At 42.9% G+C, this 27,460-nt stretch overlaps 1 protein-coding gene and 1 long non-coding RNA gene across 2 annotated transcripts; one reads left to right on the plus strand and one right to left on the minus strand.

Moving 5' to 3' along the window:
* Positions 1 to 454: 454 nt before the first annotated feature.
* On the minus strand, positions 455 to 26,358 carry LOC135982210 (uncharacterized). Its single transcript, XR_010599451.1, has 2 exons — positions 26,259 to 26,358; positions 455 to 2,432 (listed from the first exon to the last, which is right to left on the minus strand). It is a non-coding gene; the product is annotated as an uncharacterized LOC135982210 (long non-coding RNA).
* LOC135982209 (SRRM2 protein homolog rsr-2-like) lies at positions 12,239 to 14,680 on the plus strand. The gene is made up of 2 exons (XM_065587765.1): positions 12,239 to 12,902; positions 14,067 to 14,680. The coding sequence occupies exons 1-2, from the start codon at positions 12,362 to 12,364 to the stop codon at positions 14,582 to 14,584; spliced, it is 1,059 nt and encodes a 352-aa protein (XP_065443837.1). The 5' UTR covers positions 12,239 to 12,361; the 3' UTR covers positions 14,585 to 14,680.
* Positions 26,359 to 27,460: the final 1,102 nt, after the last annotated feature.

The following is a 27,460-nucleotide window of genomic DNA, read 5'->3' on the forward strand; positions in this document are numbered from 1 at the left end:
GAAATTTTGAATTTCATTTTCTATTTGGCCAGCGTAGCGACCTGATCAGCACAGGTGACCATGGAGTCCCAGAATCGCAAAAGAGCTCCAGCATGGACCGAACAGGAGGTACTGCATCTGATCGCTGAATGGGGAGAGGAATCTGTGTAATCCAAACTCCATTCCAAACAACGAAATGCCGGAATATTTGAAAACATCTCCAAGGGCATGAAGGACAGAGGTTATAACAGGGACCCACAGCAGTGCCGCGTGAAGCCTACCAAAGAACCAGAGAGGCAAACAGCCATTCCGGGTCAGAGCCTCAGACATCCCGCTTCTATGATAAGCTGCATGCCATTCTAGGAGGTGCCCCTACAATTACCCCACCCCGTGCTTCCCTACTCCCCCACCCCTCCTGGGCTACCATGGCAGTTATCCCCCCATTTGTGTGACAAATTAATAAAGAATGCATGAATTTGAAACAACAATGACTTTATTGCCTCTGCAAGTGGAGATCAAAGAGGGGAGGGGAGGGCTGTTGGCTTACAGGGAAGTAGAGTGAACCAAGGGGGCAAGTTTTCATCAAGGAGAAACAAACAGAACTTTCACACCGTAGCCTGGCCAGTCATGAAACTGGTTTTCAAAGCTTCTCTGATGCACAGCACGCCCTGCTGTGCTCTTCTAAGCGCCCTGGTGTCTGGCTGTGCATAATCAGCAGCCAGGCAATTTGCCTCAACCTCCCACCCCGCCATAAACGTATCCCCTTTACTCTCACAGATATTGTGGAGCACACAACAAGCAGTAATAACTATGGAAATATTGGTTTCACTGAGGTCTAACCGAGTCAGTAAACTGTGCCAGCGTGCTTTTAAACTTCCAAATGGACATTCTACCACCATTCTGCACTTGCTCAGCCTATAGTTGAACTGCTCCTTAGTACTGTCCAGGCTTCATGAGCCATTGGATCAAGGGGTAAGCTGGGGTAGGTGCGACCACATGGTGCTGCCGACTGGGAGAGCAGCCTGAGGCAGAAGTCTCCAACTGGCATGATATTCCAGGCAGGACTGAATCTCCATTAGACGAAACTTAAGGAAGAGAATGACCTGGAGTCATTCCCATTTTTGTCCAGGCGCCCCCGACCAACCTCACCGAGGCCGGTCAGGAGCACTCATGTCTGCCCAGGCGCCCCCAACCAACCTAACTGAGGTCAGCCAGGAGCACCCGTGGGACAACGACGATGGCTAGCAGTCGTATTGTACCATCTACCATCCGCAAGGCAAGGCAAGGCAAGGGGATGCTGCTGTGTAGCACTGCAGTATCACATCTGCCAGCAGCATCCAGGAGACATACAGTGACAGTGAGCTGAGTGGGCTCCATGTTGTCTGCACGGGTAACCCAGGAAAAAAGGCGAGAAACAATGTTTTGCCGTTGCTTTCACGGAGGGAGTGTGAGAGGGGGGCCTAACAACATGTACCCAGAACCACCTGCAACAATATTTTTGCCCCGTCAGGCATTGGGAGCTCAACCCAGAACTCCAATGGGCGGTGCATACTGCAGGAACTGTGGGATAGCTACCACAGTGCAACGCTCCAAAAGTCGATGCTAGCCCCAGTACTGTGGACGCACATCGCTGACTTGATGCGCTTAGTGGGGGGACACACAATTCACTGTATCAAATACATTTCTAAAAAATCAACTTCTATTAAATCAACCTAATTTCATAGTGTAGACATGCCCTTGGACATAGGTATCAGTGATTTCAGCTCTGCAGCATTTAACAATTGAATCTAAATTAGCTCTTTTATTATATCATGGGAAGAGGAAGAGTCAACTAGTGTCTAGGACTCTTAAACAGGGCCCACACCACCAGGTACAAGTACCTGTCCCCACCCTCTCTCAACTCATTGGGCTTTGGAACCCATATCCCCTGCCTAGCGAGTGCCGTTTAGTTGAGGGTGAGTTCCTCCTTTGGGGTATGCCAGGTACAGTTCTGCTGCCCTCGGTTCACACAACAAGGATAACAATCCTTTATTACTTCTGCCCCAATAACAAGGAAACTGGGGATCCAACACCAGCCACAAGTGATCATTTGGCCAAGCAATCCTATCAGGCAGCGTGGGTGTGTCCATGCCAACGAGATCAGCTTCTGAAGTCTTTTCACAGCTCACCACTAGATGTCAGGGGGGAGCTCATTCAGACTCTGCTTACATATTTATCTAGAGACCCAAAATGTCCAGGGTGCTTTAAATAAATATGATCATATGAGGACAACTTCCTGAATGCTTGTAAATCATATTAGATACTACAGCAAAGCTCAGTGGATCCAGTGGCTTGGAATAAGAGAGCGGCTGTCCTCAGAGGTCTGAAGAGGAGCTATGCTGATGAGCATACATTGCTGTTAACAAGGCCAGGTAGCAAGCAGGATTTGAGAATACAGCTAGCATTTGCAGCACCTGGAGGAAGATAAAAGGTGGTTAACTACTTAATATAAATTATGTGCAAACTATACTTGCCATACTGAAATAGAACTTGTATTCACAGCATTTATTCAGAGATTTTCCTTCCCACCTACTGGAAGGAAACTCCAGATAAAAAAAATACTCAGGGTGATTCTTGTTTATAAGGCTTTTCAATCTTTGCCTTGTGTCTCAGTGGCAATTGCCTCTGTGCTGAAATAGGAGGAAGCTCAGAAATGTTTATGATAGAGACCCAATGTTCCATAGTTTCGTTTTCTGGAATAGCCATTTCTCCTAAAGTTGATCTAAATTAATTACAAGAGATTCTTAGAATGATCCATTCCCAGAAAACACACTATAGTCTTGCAATTCTGTATTATATTGGCAAGACTGGAAAATAAGAATGTTTCCTTTTCTTGCTGTCAACACATTAAAATAATAGACAGAAGTTATTGTTTGTGCCATTTTTGATGTGAAAGCCAACACAGAGAAATTCTTCCAATACATATGATTTAAAGTTTAATAGGTATGTAGCTGAAAACTTACTGGGCCTGATTTTCTATTGCCTGGGGCTATGTAATATACCTGTGTAAAGTGTGCTGACAGGCACATGAATAACAAAGACTGAAGATAAGGTATCCAAGTGTGAAATTTGCAATTAAAACAGGAAATGGAACCAAAAGAACGACTGAACCACATGAGATTGGCTTTGGTCCAAGCTTAGTGTAGTTCTCATTGGTTTAAATGGGAAGGGTTATTTCTCATTAATAAACTTCTATTCACTGTATTAAAAAAATGGAACCATTGTACAACATGCTGAGGAACAACTTGCAAATGGGAGGACTGGTTGAAATGGGCCACTTATTTTGGCTGTGAATCAATGAGGGTCAGTACTACAAGAGGAACTCAAGACATCTAAACAAAATCAAGAACACTACAATTATGTTTAAAAAAAAACAACAACAAAAAACATTCTGCTCATCAGAACTCTCACACACACCCAAGTTGCTGACAATAAAAACTGCAGGTGATGATTCCAACTCAGTGGCAATGTATTGTTTAGAAATCAAGAAGTGGCCATTTCATGTCAAAGAGCCACTTGTCACACCCCAATGACCCCCTCCCTCAGGGAGTCCCCGGGGAAGGCAGATCAGCATTGTATGTGGCTAACGCTGTTGCAAGCATCGCAAAGCATTTTGGGGAGGGTCAAAGGTGTGTGAGTGGGGAATGGAAGATTCCTTTATAGGAGTACGAGAGGCCAAAGGGGGCGGGGGAAGAGAGGGGAGAAGAAAAAGAAAAGAGCAGAGAACGGGTTAACTCAAAACTGCAATTAACAAGCTCAGTCTGAAGATAAGAGAACTCCAGCCCAAGGCCAGCTGCTACCCACCAAGACAGAAGGGGGGAAGTCCAACCCCCTCCCTCCCCTGACCAGCTGTGAGAAAAGAAGAACTAAGTGAGACACAGAGCTGCAAAGATAACAGCAAGACCAGTGAAGGCCAAGACAGAAAAGAAAACAGTCTCCGGAGCCGGGAAGTTTTGGAAAAGGAAAAGAGACCATAGCAAGCCTGTTTGGACTAGTACAAAGAACACCAGGAATAGAGGGCCCTGAACGAAACCACCCCCAAAGAAGCCCAGTACTTAAAACCCACTTGAGAGCTGGGGCAACTTGGAGAGCACAACAGATTCTTGGACGCTCTGAGCCCAGGACAGCACTCCCGTCCACCTTTCCCCTTTTCTTCTTCTTCTAACGTTACACCCATACTTGGCCAGTCTGGGTAGTGTGGGTGTGAGTATGAAAGTGGGTTAGGGCCTGGGGGCATTAACGCTTTCTTTCGTCCCCTGAATGACATGGGAACAGTCCCAGCTCTTATTGTATTATTTTATCAATAAAGTTTTAAAATCTAGACACTTGATGTGTTTCATCATCTCCTCCCCAAACGATCCTGGTATCCAAGGTGATCAGTATCAGCCTGATCACCTGACGCTCCAGGCAGATTGGTAACGAAAATCTATCACACGCTGAGTTCAGAGATAGTAGTTTTTCAGAGTTTTCCAGCAAGAAGCAAAATAATCCTCTCAACTTTCAGGCAGTTCAAGTCAGGTAGTCTGACCTCCCCTCAACTAATATGTTTCTATTTTGTGTGCTTTCTTATTGGCTGCATCAGTATGTGATTATTATTTTTAGTTGGCATTATGTTTGCATATAATTTTCCAAAACAACCAGAAACACTAAAAGATCACTTAGCTATAGGAATTGGAGTCAGATATTAAACCCGGCTATGTGACCAACGTATTAACATTTTGTAATCCTAATCTACCTCCTAAAATTAGGACTAGGAAATAAAGACTTCTCTTATTAGCACTCTACTGTATTATGCTCTCTTTACAGTAGGTATAATCACCGAATGATTGCATGCACTTCCAGGAATAGTTGATTCAAACCTTTTGATCTCTTCTGATAAACTTTTATTGATAATAGCATATCACTTGAAAAAATAAAATTGTTATATCCAATTTTTATAAGATTAAGAACATCTAGTTCTCCTTCTCCACCCCCAAGTATCCTCATTTACTGAACTGTCCAAGGACCAGGACAGCAGGATAAGCTTGTCTTAATCATTTTGAAGTAGCTAGAAATATACTTAGTATGTCAGACACTTCGGAAAAATTACAGCTAAAATAACGAGAAACAGCTAGTCCATGAACTTCAATATGTATTTCAAGAAGATTTGTTAGATCCAATAGATCCAATAGATCCAATTTGTTAGATCTAATAGGTTCATTCCCTTACCCTTTTACCTTATATTTTCTATCTCATATTTTACTGTGTAATATTTGATATTCTTCTCCCTTTGTTGGAAGTGATGCCATTGGGTGAGACCTCTTGGATACCAGGAGCAGTAGTTTGGTCTTCCAATTGCTACTTACAGACCTTGGTTCAGATGCATCAGCATTTTAGTTCCTGAGATAAAATGTCCTGAGTACTTTGCGCTTATCAGGTCAACTAAATTAGATAGACATGTCATGTCACTCCTGAGGAGTTTTTGAACATTATTTGTTTCATTAAACTTCCTCGTGTCCCACGAGACTATCTGCTTGTAGTGAGGAGGTGTGGCCTCCCTCTGACCCAGAGGGGGAGGAACCATCCTCTGTGCCCAGGTGGGTGGAGCCAGATCTGCCTCACCGTTCCCACCGGAAGTGGATAAGCAGAACAGGAAGTATAAAGGGTGGAGCCTCAAGCTCAGTTGGTGCTGAGACACTGAGGGAGACAGACATATCCTGCTCACTCCAAGCTGCTGACTCTGCTGCCAAGCCCAGAGACGACCTGCTCGCTGAGGAACCTGTGTCTGCAGCTGACCTACTAGGACTGCTGTGGGTCACCTAGCCCAACGAGACACAGGATGGCCCATTGGTCCAGATACATCCTGAGGGGAGGGGAGGAAGTGGTCCAGGAACAGCCAACTTCAGTCTGGCGATAGCATTGCCTGAAGCATGGTCAGTGTGTTGTGGCTGGATTCCCCACTGACCCAGTGGTGGACTACTCCACCACCGTTAGGGCCCTGGGTCAGGGCCTGGTGGAGTTGGGAGGGGCCCAGGCCTCCCCTGAGAAACTGAATTACAACTTATTAGAATTTCAGAAATCAAGATAATAAAAACTTCTCCATCTGACTTTGAAATTCCAATATATTATTGAGATTTAGATTTCTGATACTTGTGTTCTGCTATTGGTCAGAAATACCTTGAATAAATGTCTCATCTCCTTATATTTGGTGATTTACATTCACATGAATAAATTTGAGGTTCAGTGACATGTCTGATACATTCATCTTTTCTAAAAATTGCAATCCTGCAAACCTAAACACAATCAGGACTTGGTTTAAGTTTGTGTTGTTAATGCATCTGCAGTTTCTACACATTTTTTGGAAGCTGCAGTAATAACCAATGCGTCATCCAATGGAAGTCAGGTAGAATTGATCGTGAGAGTTGCCAGATAGAAGCAAAATACCTTACAGAGATTTATTAAAGAGCTTTGATAATGACAGCCTTACCATCTATCCTGGAAGGCTGCCTTGTCCTATTAGTTGTCACTGTTATGTGACATGTATAAGCAAGCAATGAGTCAGTGCCTTGACGTTTGTGGAATGAACCACTCAGAAATTATGACTAAAATTCCATTTCTCAGTCAGAACATGACTCATGATTTCCACTGAATGTGGTGACTTGTAATCTTCTGATTTATTTGTTTTTCAAACATGTCAGTTAAACTTGTCAGACTTATAATTTTTGTTGGTAGATCATACCAGAAGCTTTGGCTTCCAAGTCTAAAAATGCCATGAAGACATGTTGAAGCCCCAGTATGTCTGAACAGGAAAGGTGGCAGCATGAAATGCAGTGGACTCTACACATTAGAGGTCTTGGAACAACAGAGCAGTTGCCAACATGATTGTTGGGGGTGTCTTTGAAAGAAACAAATGCAGCCATCTCGGTGTATTCTATCCACTTCTGCCTCATCCAGGTTCAGGGCTAACAGACAACACCTTGTGATTGACGGTATCTAAGTTTGCTGAGAAAGCTAATGAAAACAACATGAACACCTAACCTCTACTCTTTGCCCAGAGCAGATAGTCCAGCAACAAGATAAGTGACTTTAATTACTGTACTAAGATTTAAAAGCATATTCAGGAAATTGGAGGAAACCCATTTCAGATGGAGATGTCTCACCATGGCCTTCTCAATAACTTTCCCAAACAATGGAAGGTTTGAGGCAGGGTTGTAATTCACAAGGCAGTTAATGCTAGGTGATGGATTGTTGAACAAAGATGTATTCAAGTTTAAAGGCTACTTACCCCCAAAAGAAAGCTTTAATATACCCCTTCAGTAATGGACCCTGCCATGAACCCTGAACTCACTAGCAATAAAAAACATGGGTCCATCTCACAGGTAATTGAACAGAACTCACCTAGCACATTTCAAAATTCCGACTGCTGCACTAGAGGAAACTGATGTAAATCTGGAGTAACTCCACTGACTTCAACACTTGTAAAATACAGTGAGAGCTGACATGGAAATACTAAATTATAATACATTGAAATGAGATCAGGATCTAGGCCTCAGTATATCACAGTCATAAAATGTGGTCATTCTTCCCTACTCTTGTTTGTAATGTGTTAGCACTGTTTTTGTTGTAGTAGTTGTTGTTGTTTTAAGAACGGAATCAACTTGAAATCTATGCTGTATAAAATTGATTTAAAAGTAGTTTCTGCACCTGAGACTGGGGAAACGTATTAACTGATTTATTATACAGGGAAAATTGTGAAACTGAAAATATAGAAAGTGCTATCAAATGTACACAGTGCACAAACTAAAAATAGAACATTTTTTCCTCCAGTCTTTTTCGGTTATAGTAATTTTGTAGATTTCTTGTAAGAACATTAGACAAAGTAACTTCAGACAGAAGTGTAATTTTTAAGTTGTTGGTTGTCACAGGGCAGGGTTCTCTCAGCCTCGATTCCTACTGCGAACAGTTCTCTCACACACCCTAGTGATAATTTCAGCATTAAGTGCTTTATAAATATTTATTCCCACATCATAAGGCTTTCCCTGAAGCCTTTACCTACTACAAAGGCAAAGGACAGAAATGTGGGGTGGGGTGGGGAGAGAGATCTCTCATCACTCTGAGATCTTGCACATTTTCAGGACCTTCCTTCCAGCCTTCCCCCCGCATCCTCCTATTTCTTCCTGTCTCTCTTTTAATTGTCCTCAGCAGATGAGCTGAATCTCCTTGTTGATTGGCTAATCACCTGGTACTTAATCAATTGCCTTGTCACTTTGGCTCATGTGGGTATGCTTACCAAGTGCACAAAATGGTGGATCAGCTTTAAGCTATTCACATCCTGTCATGCTGGCATTTTAAATATGCATACACATGGGTAGATTGTCCCTTTGCATCTCACCCTGGATAAATACGTATTTCCCCAGAAGGAGCTCAGTGAAGGAACTCAATTCCTTTCCTGCTCCCCCTTTGCTATGGGAGAAGGTGATCTGCTACTGGCCCTAGCTGTGCTGCCTGGTACATTGTAGGGTTAGAGCCAAAGCTCTTTCCATTCATAGATCCTTGTTGCCCTCTCTACCCATGTAGACAGGGAAGTAAGTACTGGGTGGACAGCCACTGCTCTACCTACGCCATGCCTACAGAGGAGGTTGTACAGGAGAATGTGTGGCCCTTAAAGGGGTTTGACCTGTTGTGGACAGGGACAAAGCCATCACTGTGGTTTATGCACTCCCCATAGCCAGGGAAAGTCTACACTGGAGCTGGGGGTATAATTTCCAATTCAGATAGACAGACCCATGTGAACTCTGATTAAGTACATATCTAGAGTTTAAGATGAGTTCATACTTGAGGCAGCTAGCCTTTCCTGACACTTGTGCTGCAGCAGCTACATGGCTATTTTTAGTGCATTTGCTCAATCAGAGCTAGCACAGGTATGTCTACTCAAGCTGGAAATTATACCTTCCAACTCAGGTGTAGACATACCCTTATGCCCTTCTGTGGCTATGGGGGCCTGCACAACAAACTGGCACACCATAATTAAGCCATACTGGTACTTGTCAGACTCCTCTGCCAGTTAGTGTATTGTTTGCTGGAGTTCTGTACTAGGAATCAAGAAAATTGAATGCTAGCTTTCATCTGGTTGAAGGATTAGTACCTGACATCAGTGCCCATTGTGAGGCAAAACCCATCTGTAAACAGTGAGTCATTGCCATTACTAGAGGAATAGGATTATTTCAGTGATAGCACAGTAATCTCTATTTTAATAATTACACATGTGCTTCAGGTTTCAGAGTGGTAGCCGTGTTAGTCTGTATCAACAAAAACAATGAGGAGTCCGTGTGGCACCTTAGAGACTAACAAATTTATTTGGGCATAAGCTGTTGTGGGCTAAAATCCACTTAATCAGATGCAAAATGTAACAATTGGGTATATAATTGTCTTGTATAAAATAAAAACATTTAAAGAAATGCAATGATGTAGAATCAATCTCTCTAATTTCTCTGATAGCTACATCAATGCAATCAACAGAAATTGTTTAATCAAGGAGCTACTTTCAACAGAGCATCAATAAAGCATGTATATACTCATAAAATAATATGAAGTGCACAAATACAAGTATGTACAGTAATTTTGTTGCTTGTTACAGCTAACTAGAGAGAAGACAGAGACAGGTGGGGCAGAACTCCAAGCTCTAAGTGGTAAGCTATTGGAAATCATGGAAAAACAGAGCATTTTGGATCAGGTATTGTGAAAAGTAAACATCCACTTCCTATTACACTCATTTAGGTAGGCTCTGACTCAGGAAAGCAATTAAACACATGCTTAAGTCCCTCTGAGTCAATGGATGAAATCCTGGACCTACTGAAGTCAATGGGATTTGTGTCTTTGACTTCAGTATAGCCTGGATTTCACCCACTGACATTTAAAAATGTGCTTAGGTGCTTTCCTGAATCAAGGACTTACTGAGGATTTCAAGTGATTGTTAACATGACTTACATTTTTTTGTATGAGTTTATCTACTGAACTATAGCAATATTCCTATCATTCCTATATTGCTATCTCTGTACTCTTATAAATATATGTGAAGCCATGTTACAAGGTCAGATACTGCTGCCATTCAAGTCAAAGGCATTTTTACCATTAATTTCAGTGGAAGTAGGATGGGCTATATGTTGTATCCTGTTGTCTCTGATGTTTTTAACAAAGAATAATAATAACCTGTTTAGTCTAAATATCTCATAGCGCGTTACAATGGTGAGTAAGTATTATTAGGCACAAGGAATATTTGTAACCATAATTTTCCCTATTAAATTCTTTTTAACCACTTTCCTTTATTTCCCCCATTCTAGTCCAGTTTTTTCTTTTCTTTATACAAATAACTTTACCAACTTTATCACTGTCAAGAGACAAGTGTTAAGTTTTACATTTGGCAAATGATAGGACTGTGGATGCAGAACACAGCTGGAGTGTGTACAATGAGGCTGCAATCTTGTTGCTGATGTTGGAAAACAACAACATGGTATATATTTATATCAGTTTAATGAGGCCCTATTCAAAATCCAGCTGTGAAAATGTGATGCATCCCCACACAGTATCAGTACCAGAAAGTACAATTCTCCTGGGTTAAACGCAATTTTCACATACCTTGTTCTGTATCTTGTTGCTTTTCATTTCTAGCAAGCCACCACCAAAATATGTAAGCCGAAAAAACTTTAGGAGAAAATGATTGAATTCCCACAAAGTTCCTACAAACAAATAACTTTGAGTATTATTGATTTCTTTTCTTTTTGCTTAAAAAAAAAAGCAAAGCCATAAACCCCATACTGAATAACTTCTGTAGGTGGTGCTAGAGATATTTTCATGCATTTGCTTGCTTATGAATAGGTGTGGTTTTAACTACATAAAAGCATGCTTCACTTGTTTTCATACATTTATATTTTCAAATTTATATTTTCTTTTTATTAAATATGATTTTGCAATAGATCACAAATCCAGTCTGCACAACAGAATAGTGCCATTTTCCATTTGTTAAGCTGGTGGTGTAGGTAACATAGCCTATTTTCAAATGGAAAGGTGGAATGTTCCACTGTTATTTAAAGTAGTGAAAAAAGTACAGATGGTCCTTTAATCCAAACTTTTGCTATCTTGGCCACTGAAACAAATGTCTTTTGAGTAAGAGCTGTGTAAGGGCTTCCATTATGACTATCTCAATGTCATTTGTGAAAACAGACCATTGGCATTTGACCTATTAAATTAATGAAAAAAGACAAGACTTTCCTTAAGACCACATTTTACTTATAGTTTGGTTACTAAAGAAAACTATTATTTTTTGTTAGAGGTTCTCAAAGTGTAATAGTAAACAGGGAATTATTGAGTTAGTGTGTTTCCCATGGAAACACAGTGTGCAGGGATCAGTTCTTGATTCTGCATTCTTTAACATTTTTATCAATAGCCAGTAATAAACATTAAATCATCACTGATAAAGTTTGCAGATGACACAAAATTAGTGGAGTGGTAAATAATGAAAAGGACAGATCACTGATCTAGAGGAATCCAGATTGTTTGATAAGTTGGGCACACACAAACAATTTGTATACATCTAGGACCAAATAACATAGAGTCCCCATCCTGTAAGTATGGCCTATCTTGGGAAGCGGGGACTCTGAAAAAGATTTGGGTGTCATGGTGGATAATCAGTTGGATAGGAACTCCCAAGTCAATGCTGTGGCCAAAAGGGCTAATGTGACTTTGGATGCATAAACAGGGGAATCTCCAATAGGAATAGAGAGATTATTTTACCTCTGTATTTGATGTGACTACTGTGTCAAGTTCTGGAATCTGCAATTCAAGAAGGCTATTGATAAACTGGACAGTGTTCATTGAAGATTCATAAAAAATATTAGAAAAAATGCTGATGTAGCAATTGAGCTCCTTGAGTCTATTTAGCTTAAGAAAAAGAAGGTTAAGGGGGCAGGGCTTGATTACAGTCTAAGGCCTGGTCTACACTACGACTTTAATTCAGATTTAGCAGCGTTAATTCAAATTAACCCTGCACCCATCCACACAACGACATCATTTAATTCGAAATAAAGGGCTCTTTAAATCAATTTCTGTACTCCACCCCGACGAGCGGAGTAGGGCCAAAATCGATTTTAGCATTTCGAATTAGGGTTAGTGTGGCCGCAATTCGATGGTATTGGCCTCCGGGAGCTATCCCACAGTGCACCATTGTGACTGCTCTGGACAGCAATCTGAACTCAGATGCAATGGCCAGGTAGACAGGAAAAGCCCCGCGAACATTTGAATTTCATTTCCTGTTTGCCCAGCGTGGAGAGCACAGGTGACCACAGATAGCTCATCAGCACAGGTAACCATGCAGGCCGATAATCGAAAAAGAGCACCAGCATGGACCGTACGGGAGGTACTGGATCTGATCGCTATATGGGGAGAGGATTCAGTGCTAGCAGAACTTCGTTCTAAAAGACGAAATGCCAAAACTTTTGAAAAAATCTCCAAGGGCATGATGGAGAGAGATCACAATAGGGACTCAGATCAGTGCTGTGTGAAAGTCAAGGAGCTCGGACAAGCCTATCAAAAAACAAAGGAGGCAAACGGTCGCTCCGGGTCAGAGCTGCGGACATGCTGCTTCTACGCCGAGCTGCATGCAATTCTAAGGGGGGCCGCCACCACTACCCCACCTGTGACCGTGGATTCCGGGTCGGGGATAGCCTCATCAGCTACACCTGAGGATTCTGCGGATGGGGAAGAGGAGGAGGAGGAGGACGAGCTTGCAGAGAGCACCCAGCACTCCGTTCTCCCCAACAGCCAGGATCTTTTTCTCAGCCTGACTGAAGTACCCTCCCAACCCTCCCAAGCCAGTATCCAAGACCATGACCCCATGGAAGGGACTTCAGGTGAGTTTACCTTTTAAAATATAAAAACTGTTTTAAAAGCAAGCGTTTTTTAATGATTACTTTGCCCTGAGGACTTGGGATGCATTCGCGGCCAGTACAGCTACTGGAAAAGTCTGTTAACGTGTCTGGGGATGGAGCGGAAATCCTCCAGGGACATCTCCATGAAGCTCTCCTGGAGGTACCCCAAAAGCCTTGCCACAAGGTTTCTGGGCAGTGCAGCCTTATTCCGTCCTCCATGGTAGGACACTTGACCACGCCATGCTTGCAGCAAGTAATCTGGTATCATTGCCTGACAAAGCCTGGCAGCGTATGGTCCCGGTGTTTGCTGGCATTCAAGCAACATCCGTTCTTTATCTTGCTGTGTAATCCTCAGGAGAGTGATATCGCTCATGGTAACCTGGTTGAAATACGGGAACTTAATTAAGGGGACAGAGGTGGCCGTTCCTACTGGGCTGTTTGCCTGTGGCTGAAAAGAAATCCTTCCCGGCAGTTAGCCAAGCGTGGGGGGGGGGGGAATTGGCCCTGAGCTTTTTGCGTTTGGCTAGCAGGGATCTTCCCTGATACCAGCCACGCGGTGGGGGGAGGGATAAAGCGATCATCCCAGAGAATTCATGGTGGGAGGTGGGGCGGGGGGGTTAGTTTGGTTCCTGCAGGGATCTTCCCTGATACCAGCCACGCGGTGTAGGGAGGGATAAAGCGATCATCCCAGAGAATTCATGGCGGGAGGCGGGGCGGGGGGTTAGTTTGGTTCCTGCAGGGATCTTCCCTGATACCAGCCACGTGGTGGGGGGAGGAATAAAGCGATCATCCAGAGAATTGGATGGGGGGGGGGGTTAGTTTGTTTTCTGCTGCTGCTGAATGTTAACAGGAAAACCACAGCACTCAACGGGCTTTGCTTAGTATGTGGGAAAGGAGGGCGCAGAAGCCGAAAGAAAATGGCTTACCATGGCCGCATGCAAGCCAAATTCTGTTGCCCGGACCTGTGTCTGTGATCTCTAGCAGCAAAGCTACAGGCGCTCAATATTAAGAGGCAAAATGCGACCTTGCACAGAAATCACATGTGCTATGTAATGTGAATAGTGTTGGTCACCATGAAAGAGTATAAGCATTGTTCTGCAAAATTTATCTTTTTAAAAAATTCTCTCTTTTTTTCCCTCCCTACAGCAGCTGCAAATTCTTCAAGCCTCCCTCCTCCGTCCCGAAGGCTATCACAGATAAGGCGTAGGAAAAAGAAGACGCGAGACGAGATGTTTGCAGAAATCATGGAATCCACCCGCAGTGACAGAGCTCATCTGAATGAGTGGAAGGACACGGTTTCAAAGTATAGGAAAGAAGCCAGTGAACGTGAGGACAGGAGGGACCAACGTGAGGACAGGAGGGACCAACGTGAGGACAGGAGGGACGCTCGAGATGAGAGGTGGCGGCAGGAAGATCAGAGGAGGCAGGATGCAACGCTGGGGCTGCTGCGTGAGCAAACAGACATGCTCCGGCGTCTGGTGGAGCTTCAGGAATGGCTGCAGGAAAACACAGTGCCGCTACAGCCCCTGTATAACCCTACTCCTCCCTCCCCATGTTTCATATCCTCCTCACCAAGACGTGAAAGAACGCGGGGGGGGAGGCTCCGTACACCTTCCCATTCCACCCCAGTGGACAGCCCAAGCAAAAGGCTGTCATTTTTTTAACCTTTTTTTAGTGGCCTTTTCCTTCCCACCGATCCTCCTCCCAAACCCCACCTGGGTTCCCTCCCTCTTTTTATAATCTATTAATAAAGAATAAATGATTTTTAAACGATAGTGGCTTTATTTGGTTTGAAAGCAAGCTGGGGGAAGGAGGAGGGTGGGTTCCTTACAGAGAATGAGTCAATAAAGGGGGCGGGTTTTCATGAAGGAGAAACAAACAGATATTTCACACTGTAGCCTGGCCAGTAATGAAACTGGTTTTCAAAGCTTCTCTGATGCACAGCGCTTCCTGGTGTGCTCTTCTAATCACCCTGGTGTCTGGCTGCATGCAATCAGCAGCCAGGCGATTTGCCTCAGCCTCCCACCCCACCATAAAGGTCTCCCCCTTACTTTTACAGAGATTGTGTAGCATGCAGCAAGCAGAAATAACAATGGGAAGATTGGTTTGGCTGAGGTCTGAGCGAGTCAATAACGATCGCCAGCTGTGGGGATGTATCATCCCTACACCAACCTAATGAAAAGTTCCATGAGGAGGTAAGGGTCACGATGGGACACTTGCCAGGTAAACAAATCATGGCCTTATGTAAGGCCCCCTGGTGGTCTAGGATTATATAAGATGATCACGGCCTTATGTAAGGCCCCCTGATGGTCTAGGATTATATAAGATGAGGTAAACAAATCATGGCCTTATGTAAGGAACGGTTGAACCAATCGGTGTGGGGCTATACATGTGATAAACACATGATTCTCCTTCTTGTCCAATCCGTAGATGTGTTATTATAGCCTAATTGTGTTATGTAATGTTGAGAAAAAACTATAAAAGAAAGCTTGTAATAAACAGGATTTGATTCAGCTTGCAACCACATTGGTCGTGTGCTTTATCCGCTCCGCATGGGACCCCACAGCCAGCGACCTTTTAAACGGCCAAATGCACATTCTACCACTATTCTGCACTTGCTCAGCCTGTAGTTGAACAGCTCCTGACTCCTGTCCAGGCTGCCTGTGTATGGCTTCATGAGCCATGGCATTAAGGGGTAGGCTAGGTCCCCAAGAATAACTATTGGCATTTCAACATCCCCAACGGTTATTTTCTGGTCTGGGAAGTAAGTCCCTTGATGCAGCCCTTTAAACAGAGTAGTGTTCCTGAAGACGCGAGCGTTATGAACCCTTCCCGGCCAGCCCACGTTGATGTTGGTGAAATGTTCCTTGTGATCCACAAGTGCTTGCAGCACCATTGAAAAGTACCCCTTGCGGTTTATGTACTGGGTACCCTGGTGCTCCGGTGCCAAGATAGAGATATGGGTTCCATCTATCGCCCCACCACAGTTACGGAATCCCATTGCAGCAAAGCCATCCACTATGACCTGCACATTTCCCAGAGTCACTACCTTTCGTAGCAGCACCTGAGTGATTGCTTTGGCTACTTGCATCACAGCAGCCCCCACAGTAGATTTGCCCACTCCAAATTGATTCCCGACTGACCGGTAGCTGTCTGGCGTTGCAAGCTTCCACAGGGCTATCGCCACGCGCTTCTCAACTGTGAGGGCTGCTCTCATCTTGGTATTCTGGCGTTTCAGGGCAGGGGACAGCAAGTCACAAAGTTCCATGAAAGTGCCCTTACGCATGCAAAAGTTCCACAGCCACTGGGAATCATCCCACACCTGCAACACTATGCGGTCCCATCAGTCTGTGCTTGTTTCCCTTGCCCAGAATCGGCGTTCCATGGATAGAACCTGCCCCATTAACAACATGATCTCCAAAGCACCAGGGCACGCAGTTTGACAGAATTCTGTGTCCGTGTCCGTGTCCATGTCCATGTCCTCATCACGCTTGTCGCTGCGCTGCCGCCGCCACTGCCTCCTCGCCTCGTTTTTCTGATCCTGGCTCAGCATAAACTCCACGAGAACGCGCGAGGTGTTTACAATGTTCATGACTGCTGTCTTGAGCTGAGCGGGCTCCATGCTTGCCGTGGTATGGAGTCTGCAGTGTTCACCCAGGAAAAAAGGCGCGAAATGGTTGTCTGCCGTCTGTTGCTTTCATGCAGGGAGGGAGGGAGGGGTGAGGCTGTACCCAGAACCACCTGCGACAATGTTTTTTGTCCCATCAGGCACTGGGATCTCAACCCAGAATTCCAATGGGCACGGGAGACTGCGGGAACTATGGGATAGCTATGGGATAGCTACCCACAGTACAACGCTCCAGAAATCGACGCTAGCCCCGGTACTTGGACACACACCGCCGAATTAATGTGCTTAGTGTGGCCGCATACATTCAACTTTATACAATCTGTTTCCCAAATTCGAATTATATAAATTCGGATTAATCCCGTAGTGTAGACATACCCTAAGTTCCTACATGGGGAACAGATATTTGAAAATGGGCTCTTCTGTCTAGCAGAGAAAGGTATAAATTGATCCAATGGCTGGAAGCTAAAACTAGACAAATTCAGATAGGAAATAAAAACATACACCTTAATAGTGGGGGTAATTAACCCTTAGAACAATTTATCAAAGATTATGGTGGGTTCTTCATCACTGGCAATTTTTAAAATCAAGATGGGATGTTTTTCTAAAAGATATGATCTAAGAATTATTTTGGGAAGTTCTCTGGTCTGTGTTATACAGGAGGTTAGGCTAAATGATCACCATGATTCTTGGAATCTATGCCTCTTGATTTGAATAGGAATCTCATATTTGAGGGCTGGCCTACTCCTCTTGAAATTACGCTACCTAGTGGGGATATCTACACTCCATAATCAGAAGATGGAGTAAAGGTGGTCGGGACCAGCACAGAAACAGCTGACAAATTAATTTTATTATACATTTATATTATGGAAATGCATAGGGGCCCCAATCATGGACCAGACCCCATTGTGCTAGACATTATACAATCACCTAACAAAGAGACAGTCTCTGCTCCAAAGAGCTTACCATCTAAAGAAAAAAGAAGATAAATCGTGTGGGCACAACAAACAGACACGTGGAACACTGAGAAACAATGAGATAACAATAGAGAGACACATAGCAGCAGGAGGTTGTTACCCGGGGTTCTTTCAACCCAAAGCTCTTGGTAACTTTTACTCTGTGTGAGGTGGTGTCAGGAAATAAATCAGGGGAGACACGGCTGTCTGACTGATAGAGGACTGGCACAAACAGGACAACACAAGAGTGCTTTCACTTAAAGTTAACTTTACTTAGTCTCAAGCACTTACACATGTCCGCAACAGGTTAGTAAACACCCCCAACCCTTGATAATTACCAAAGCCGAGTGTGGCTCTCGAGTGGCACAGCGGCAGGCTTTTGGTGGCCAAATCTTCCGTCTGCCAGTGGGGACCACAAGATGTATCCAGAGGGAGAGTCCAGAAGAGTCCAACTACCTCAAACTTTCCCCTCTTATTTATACATTAGTAATAGAATGATATGTCCCTTACAGAAAACTTGTTAAGCAAGCAGTTTCAATGGTCAAGCAAGAGGTTCCTCCTGATTATTGATTAACCAGGTGTGGGTTTTTCCAGAGTTTTCAGCCTTGAGGCACTAATAGACATTCCTGGGGGCACATCCTGCTCTTCAAAAATGCATGTATCAGCAACTTCAACACAATTGTTATCAGGAAGGACACAGGGTCAAGCTGCCCTTTCTCACCCAAAACCCCCTCCCTTCCTGCCTTGGTCAGGATGACGCTGCTGCATGGCCATTTTATGGCCTGCTGACTTGGCTGTTTTTAGCAATAAGTCATAGTGGTTTCAGGCACTTTACTGGTTTGCTGACATCTCCCCGTACAAGGTGAGGAAGAAGTTATTTCAACACTAGGGTGAAGCAGAAGCAGCAGGGCTCAGAGTCCTGAGTAGTTGAGGTGAGGCTAGAAAACTGGGGGATGGGAAAACAAACAGGAGAAAAGTGGGGGAAAGAGATGGGGTCTCTTGTGTGGGGAGAAGAAAGGCTCAGCACAGGAAATGGAATCCTTTGAGGACAGAAAAATGAATAGATGTCCCTGAGACAATGACTGAGTGCTTGGAGAGGGAGGAGAAAAAGCAAAGAGATGGCTGGACCAAGAAAGTAAGAAGGGAAGAGAGAAGCCAGGGGGGGAGGAGAGGTACACAGAAGCCCTAGCAAAGGCTGGTAGTAATGCCATACCTTTAGAGTAGTAGTTTTTTAGAGTAGAAGGATGGTTCAGTGATTAAGATGCCAGTCTGTTAACTGAGAGACCTCAGTCCAACTCCCTGCTCTCCCACAGAGTTGGACAACTCACATAGTTTCTTTGTGCCTCAATTCCCCATCTATAAAATGGGGCTAATCATACTTTCCTACCTCACAGGGGTGTTGCGAGGATAAATACATTAAAGATTGTGAGGTGATCAGATACTTAAGTAAGGGGTGTTGTGAGGGTTTACATCCCTTGTTACAGGGCAGCATGGCCTAGTGGCCAGAGTCCACAGAATTGCCCCTGGTTATAGGGCAGCACAGCCTAATGGCCAGAGTCCATAGACTTGCCCCTGGTTATAGGGCAGCACAGCCTAGTGGCCAGAGTCCATAGGATAAGCCCTTGTTACAGGCCGTAGGACCCCTTACTACTGGCTCAGTGTCCTACCAAAACATGCTGAGGCTTACCAGGGGCAAGGTACCAGTCCGTCACCCCCCCACGGGTTGCTTCCTACTGGGTTGGGAGTTGGGGTCTCCCACAAGTCCCAGGGCTCTCCGCAGGCCTCCGGGTCCGTCACCTCCCCTGATTCCTCCCGCAGTAGGAGTTTACACCGATCTGTAAAAGCCTCTGTTCCCAGCAGCTTCAAGAGTGTTGGCTGGTCGTTTGCAGGAGCTTCCCAGTTAGGTCCTTCCCCTGCAGCCGCCAGCCTAGACTGAGCTGAGTTCTCTCCTTTTATACTCCCTGAACATTTGGAGATGCCCAGTACAAATGGGGCAGGACTTCCTCCGTCAGAGCTACTGGTCTGACGCCACTGGGGCTAGTGCGGGGCGGGGCTGCCCCGCCACAGGTGTCCTAAAAATACATCAATTTAATGGAGCCAAGAGGTGAGGCGGAACATCAGAGAATTGGGAATGGTGAAGTACAGAAAGAGAGGGGAAGGAAAGAAGAGTCCTCTCATCAGAGAAAATAGAGCCAAAGAAAGGATCAGAAAGAGATGAAGGAATCATATTTAACTTCCTGTTTCTGAGAAAACAGGCTCAATATGCTAAGTATTAATAAATGCTTTTTAAATTTTCACTTTTGAGATAATGGGAAAAGTAAAGTGCCTGGATTATCTTCTTTCCAGCCTAACATTTCAAAGGAGAAAAAACTCAATCATTGTGTCAAGTATCAAAGGGGTAGCCGTGTTAGTCTGGATCTGTAAACGCAGCAAAGAGTCCTGTGGCACCTTATAGACTAACAGACGTATAGGAGCATGAGCTTTCGTGGATGAATACCCACTTCTTTGGAAGTTTTGTATCGATATATTCTTTCTATGAGTTCAAGGAAAGAAGATTGGGGGTAGCATTTACTGTTCATGTTTGTTGCATATTTGTTTAATATTTTAACCTTTGACTAGACTTGACAGGATATCCATTCAACTGGGTTTTCTGTGGGGATGGGTGTGGAACACATTCTTCATACTCGTATCCACTTGTTGCCTGTAATATGGTGATGAGATGGCCATAAATAATAAATAATCACACCATTGCGTCACATAATCTAGCAAGCTGAGTGTTCCACAATGGAGCTTTGTTGCCTCTTCATCTATAGCAGGGGTTCCCAAACTTGGTTTGCAGCTTGATCAGGGTAAGTCCCTGGCGGGCCGTGAGACGCTTTGAGCTGCTCTATTTTGTTTCTCAAGCACAGCACTGAAAACATTGCTTTGTCACCATTAACTGAAAATAGGGGGCAAACTGCAAAGAATGGGGCAGACGATTCCCAGAATGGGTGGTTATTTCTAATACTTAGATTCACCAAGCCAGCAAGTTTCCACAATACCTTACTGGTTACCCAGAAGCCAAAAATACAGCTCCCATGGGCTCCCCACAGACAGCTAAGTCAAATATGATGAGGATTACTGAAAATCTTGTTCATTGTATAAAATTTATTAAAAGAGAGAGAGTATTGGTTAAAGGATCATTATACATGCGGACATAAATAAAGTTCTTAGGTCAGTTTCATTGAGAGACAGTGAGATTTAGAGTTGCAAAGAGTTCTTTCAGAATTAGTTCCATAGATTATAGTCCAATGTTCAATATCAGGGTGATCCAGACTGGAATTGGAGACCTCAGTCTTGCGACTCAAACTTCCCCTGACAAAGCTTAAGCAGATTTGAGATACAAGATCAGGGCCCAAGAGTTTTTTTTATAGTTCTTTGGCAGCCTCCTGACAAAAGGCATTCCTTGAGTAAAGCATTGTGGCTTTGAAGTAAAACCACCTATTTCCTAAGCACCACCGGTAATTAGCTGCATGGATTAGCATATCTCCTGCCATTTACAGGTAGTTTGCTACATATTTCAAAAAGAAATAAAGACAATGATATTACTACATTCACAGTTCATCTAAATGTTAACATCTTTTGATCTCTGAATTAACAGAATACAGCGACAGACAGGAAGCGTTTACTTACATTGTTAACCTCTAAAAATATATATGTAAATACACAACAAACCCACAATCATTGTATACTAATATGTCTCTAAAGGTTGAATCTGGGTCAATTAGTCTGCTAGTTTTGTAACCCTTTCTGTCCTGGTGTCACAAGGGAAAGAGCTGAAATAAAATTAACTAAATTGTAGAGATATGGGGTGGCAACAGTAGACCTTAACATTAAGATGCATAAATTAACAAATAAGTATATATTAAAGAAATAAGGTAATTGTTTATGGTTTAAAAGTTTGGTAATTTAAGTGTGCGTACAATGTTGGCACACAGTGAGTTGGCAGTTTAAAGGACAGTGAGTTGGCAGTTTAAAGCAGTTTGGCCTACGGCTAGCGCGGTGGTAGGCAGATATGGACTGAGGTCAGGTAAGAGTCATTCCAACACTGTAGGGAGGGGTCAGTCATTCATGCTCAGTCCAAAATTAGGTGAGGGTCACCATCTAAGTTCCTCTAAGCTGTGTGGCCTCACAGCTGCCTATTAAGCCCCGTGCAGGGTCTCAGTGCCATGGTGGGGAGAGGCGCCCCTCCCCGCCGGCCCCAGTGCAGACCACCCCTGGACTTGCCGTGGCCAGGGGAGAGGAGCCCCTCCCCCATCCCGGCCTTGCCCAGGCCCGCCGGAGCTTCTGGGGAGAGGAGCCCGCCCCCTTGGGCCAGCCCAGCCCTGCTGAAGCTGCTATGGCTGGGGAGAGGCGCCTCTCCCCCAGCCCTGAGCTGCTAAGGTGAGAGAGGGCTGGGGGGAGTCCTCTCTCCCCACCGCAGCCCCGGAGCAGTCTGCACCCCAACCCCCTCATCCCTGGCCCCACCCCAGAACCCTCACCCCTTGCACCTAACCCTCTGCCCCAGCCCTGAGTCCCCTCCCAGACTCCGAACCCCTCATCCCGGCCCCACCTCAGAGCCCGCATCCCCAGCCAGAACCCTCACTCCCCCCCCACACCCCACACCTCTGCCCCAGCCCTGAGCCATCTCCCAGACTCCGAACCCCTTGGCCCCACCACCACCACATGAATGTTCTTATGTACACCAATATGAAGGTGATGTGTCCACACATCACCTCCATAATGGTGCACATAATAAAATTCATTCTGCACATGGACATAAAAATTAGAGGGAACACTGATCACCATCCCATAATAGTAAACATCCCATAATACGAAAACTTGTTATGTTACAACTTTGATTGACAGTTAGATTTAGCAGTTGTGATTGGTCCATACTTATAAACCAATCAGAGAGGGTTTAAAGATGAATGGAGGATGGGTATGCTAATGCTAGGATTGGGAAACAAGTCAATCATAACATGCCAAAAATTGTATAAAAGACAGAGCAAGCAGTCTCTTGAGTGGAAGGTTGTATCCATGTCCTCCCAGGAGTGAAGAGTTCTTGACTGTTCTGGGGAGTTTCTGGAAGGGCACAGGGATATCCTTGGTAAACCCTGGCAATTTCTCTAGGGAGGTTCCCCTCCTTTCATTTTGCAAGAACAGCTTAATGGGTTAACATTAGGGGAATCTGGAAGTAAGCAACAGAAGGGCTACTCTGGAACCCTTGGGTCTGTTCTTGGGGTAACATCTGAATGCAATTATCACCAAATGAATAATGTGAACTCTTCAGGGAACTGGAAAAAAAATTAGTTAGAATCATAGAAATGTAGAACTGGAAAGGACCTCAACTAGTCAGGTCCCCTGCACTGAGGAGGGACTAAGTATTATCTAGACCAGTAGTTCTTAACCTTTACTGCAGCCTGCACCCCTTTGGTTCTCAAAATATGTTCTCGCACCCCTTATCAAAAATCAAAATATGTTCTTGCACCCCTTAAACCTAAAAAATATGTTCTTGCACCCCTTAAGCCTAGATATATTTTTGTTTGTATATTATAGTAATCGTTAACAAATGTATAATGTTAATAAATACATAGGTTTGATTAAACAAAGTAGTTGTATTTACGTAACTGTGCTTAATTTGTATTTTCGATGATTTACCGTCTAAAAAAATCTGGCATGTCTCGCACCCTCAGAAAGGGCATCTCTCACCCCAGGGGGTGCGTGCACCCCAGGTTAAGAACCACTGATCTAGACAATCCCTAGATAATATGTATGTATATGTAAATATAGAGCATATTACTTCCCTTCTACTCCTATGTTTATGAGAAAAGGGAGACTATTACAGTCCTGAATAAATCAGTAAACTAGGAAATACTTTGAAAACTCTAAATCAGATTTGAATCTCAGTTGCAATGATGTAAGTCTGGAATAATTCCATTTAAGTCATGATTTACAGTCTCTGGATGAGATCCTGCTTTACATTGCTCCCGTCGCAGAAAGGCATCCTCATGCCAGGAGAACTAGCACCTTGAAGATTCCCCCGGTGAGAGGGAATCCCAAAATAGCATAGATGCTGTATTAGCCCCTGCATATTACCCTCCTGCCTGACTCCCAGTATAAGGGACATGGGAGAGGGAGCAGCAGGATCATCCCTATGCACTAGTGACTCCCAGCTCCTCGACCATCCCCTTCAGACCATGGGCAGCTGGAAGAAAGTTAGAATAGCCTTGAGGTTCCTGGGTTGCACTAGACATGGCTCTGAATAAAAGTTTCAGAATCATTTCTAGGTGAATGGGAAATTGGAATGAATTTATTAACTTCATTTTCTTTAGTGCACATTACAAATTGGCTTTTGGGGTATCCACTTATTTTTCAAGAAGTTTGGAGTTCTTATGTGGACCTCATTTCGGAAAATGGATCAACATGGGCAGACTCTTATAACTGCTTTGTAAGCTTGATCATTGCAGTGTAAAAAATATTTTGAAAAATATTTCTTGTAAATGTAGTTAGTGCTTCATTGACTTCAGTATGACCACTGGACTATGTAAGTCAAGAAAGATTTGGCCAATTGCTACTTAATAATGTATTTTATATTTTATTTCCATTTATTTTTGCTGTGTTGTATTTATAAATAAGAATATACAGATATTATTTTAAAAGATAAAAGCTCCACAACAAAACAGTAACTCTTGCTCAAAGGAACAAGCCTTAATTAGATAACCCTTAGATTCATAGATTATAAAGCTACAAGGGACCACTGTGATCATTTAGTCTAATCTTCTGCATAACACAGGCCACAGACCTTCCCTGAAATAATTCCTGTTTAAAATAGAGCGTATCTTTCAGAAAAAATAACCAATCTTCATTTTAAAGTTACCAGTGATGGTGAACCACACAACCCTGAGTAAATTGTTCTAGTGAATGATTTTCCTCACTGTTAAAAATTTATACCTTGTTTCCAGACTGAATTTGCCATATTTTTGCAGATAGTCTCATTAGCTTCAATGGGATTGCTTACATGAGTAACTATTACTCACATAAGTATCTGGTTTATAATGTGCACCATACAATACTATGAATTAGTTATGAGTTAAAACATCAAGCACAATTGTCAATGGTAGCTTTAAATTATTAAGAGACGTGTCATTGCAAATGTTTATTTTCAGAAGAAAATTGAAATAGCTAACTGATAATCAGCCTACTTGGATAATTTTGTTTTACTACATTACAAACATTTTGCATACAGTACAAGTATCCAAGAGTATGCTACTGCTTTAATACCTCGGTTTCCAATTTGTAATACTGTAACATTATAAGCCATTGTAATGGGAACAGTTTAACATAGCTTTTTCCGTTTTCTGTAATTACTTGGATTGTATAATACACGCTTTATATTCTGGGTGGCTGCAAGAGGTGCAAAGCAATATTGTTCACACAGTTCCCTGTATTATTATCTTTTGTGACTAGCTTGATAGAATAAACATCAAGAAGCCTCCAGGGTTCTTTCACTTCATTCATTTTATATTATGCCATTTAGCAATAGCAGTTACAGCTCTGTAGCCCTAATAAATGTTCAAATGAAGTAATGTTATAGTTCTAAAAGAAATAAACCTGCTGTACCAAACATGATCATATCCATGTTCCATTGATGGACATACACAATAAAATGTACATAACTGCATAGGGGCATCTACTTGCCAAATGATCAAAGTGAAACAAGGTTGAATCACTTCCCAAAACAACTAATACTTGTTGTTCCATTTTGTGTGTTGTATTTAATTCTAAGTAATTTCATGAATATAATTATATGAATATAACCATAAAAGGAAGTTCTTGCACAACACAAAGAAAGTTTTCCTTTAAGAAAACACTGCTCTATCTTTTTATGTTCTTAAGTTTCCCCCATTCCTGTCTGAAAGTGTTTTTTATTTGATGCATGTAATAGAAAAGCAATGATTGATTCATATTTGACATGCATATTGATTTGGAATATCTGAATAACTTAATATTCTGGCAAGAACTTCAAAGTGTCTTCTTTTTCCTACCAGCATCATCTAAATTTTGCCTTTTGAACCAACTGCTTTTCCTCCATATCCCTATCTTTCAGATAACGTGATATGGGCTGATGGTGGCTAGTTGGCTGTTAGTCAATATATGCATGTTACACATATTGCACACCATATTAAAATGTATTACACATTTTATATGTGTTAGAAAAAAAGCTTTATATTCAAATGGTTTTATGCTTACTCTTGTTTACTAATATTAAGCAGAGGTGCTGGAACTAGAGGTGTGGCAGCACCCCCTGGTTTGAAGTAGTAATAACAACCAAATACTTGGCTTCTGCTTTCAGCACCCCCACTATAAAAATTGTTCCAGCACCTCTGATGCTAAGTATCCCATAACACTTTGCAAAACTGATGTAAGCTTTGTCACGAGTAAATACAAAATCAGTCAAAATCAGTCAAAAACAAGTAACTGGTTTGGAATGTAGTATCCAAAACAGAGACAAGAAAAAGTACAGAATAAAACAACAAGTTAAGGAACTGTTATTAACTGGTGGGTTGGATTTTAGTGATGTTCAGAGAGTTTTGTCACTTGTAAAACCATACGACAAATAACTAGTTTAAATGTTGAAGCACACCTTGTGCTTTCACTTAAAGTTTTTACTTTATTTAGTCTCCAGCACATAAACACACAAGCAACAGGTTTAGAGCACCCCAAATCAATAGTTACCCCAAATGTCTGGAGTGATCTTCGAGTGTTCAGTGACAGATTTCTGGTGGCCAGCCTTCTGTCTGCTGCTGGGGATCTTAAAATGAGTCCACAAAGAGTCTATCTAACTCAGACCTTTTGTCCCCTTTTATGCATGTTAGTGTTACATAGCTTGTCAATCAAGAAAAAAAAGTAGGCGAGAGTTAAACAAGAAGCTTCCAGTCATTAGTTGAACAGATGTGTTTTGCAGAGTCCACAGTCTCATGGACAAACACACACCATAAGTCAAAAATAAACAGACTTTCTGTGTTTCAAAGCTGCATACTTCAGCAGTTTAAAAGAAGCAAAACAGGATGGAACAGGGTCATGCTCACTTCTCGTGGTTACCTCCCCCCCCTCCTGGCCTGCCTCGTTATGCTAAGGTTGCTGCAAAGGCCTACTAGCTTAGCTGCATTGGGCAATAAGTGTAACAATTGATAATACAGTTACTGGCCGTGGCCTAGGCATTTTGCTGAGCTGTCAAAATCTCACCTAACAACTTGTCCTTATGTAAATTTTCTCAATGATGTTTACAGCTGTTATGTAGACAAAGGTGATGTTTTGACCATAGAATGTATCTAAATATTCATAATTAATGATTAAAGCCTCTTTATCGCTTGCTCTCTCATAAAAATAATATAAACCCATACTAAAAGTATAAAGCAACAGAGAGTCCTGTGGCACCTTTAAGACTAACAGATGTATTGGAGCATAAAACACGGCTACCCCTCTGATACTATACTAAAAGTATATAATTTAAAAGATACTCCCAGAGGTCTTTTTGTTGCATTCTTTCTTTTTATCCAAACATTCATCCATCCATGCATCCATCCATCCATTTATGGAAATATATTATTTGTAAATCCCCAATAGAGTTTAGCTAGAAATAAAACAATCTAGCTATGTTTATTCATAGCATTTATTCATATCCTTTCAGAACTACAGAGAGAATCTTGGCTTTGATATCACTGTTCTACAGTCAAAATGCTTCTGAAATAAATGTAGTCAAACTTTACTAATTCTGGGTCACTGAGAACGAAAATGATGCTTAAAATTGTTGATTGGCTCTAGTTTTCAAGATATGCTATTGGGTCAGTATATACGACCCTTGACTTGGGAATGGTGGAGGATAAGTGAGTTATAAAGGGAAGGGATCTCAATTTAAACCAGAAATGATTAAAATA

The sequence above is a fragment of the Chrysemys picta genome, chromosome 3 (genome assembly GCF_011386835.1).
Source record: "Chrysemys picta bellii isolate R12L10 chromosome 3, ASM1138683v2, whole genome shotgun sequence".
NCBI lineage: Eukaryota > Metazoa > Chordata > Testudines > Emydidae > Chrysemys > Chrysemys picta.

What these genes read in the sequence shown, in the direction of transcription:
- LOC135982209 (XM_065587765.1), top strand. Translation starts at nt 12,362, where the DNA reads ATGCAGGCCGATAATCGAAAAAGAGCACCAGCATGGACCGTACGGGAG. An exon ending in CCCCATGGAAGGGACTTCAG is followed by an intron (nt 12,903 to 14,066) that starts GTGAGTTTACCT and finishes CCCTCCCTACAG; the next exon opens with CAGCTGCAAATTCTTCAAGC.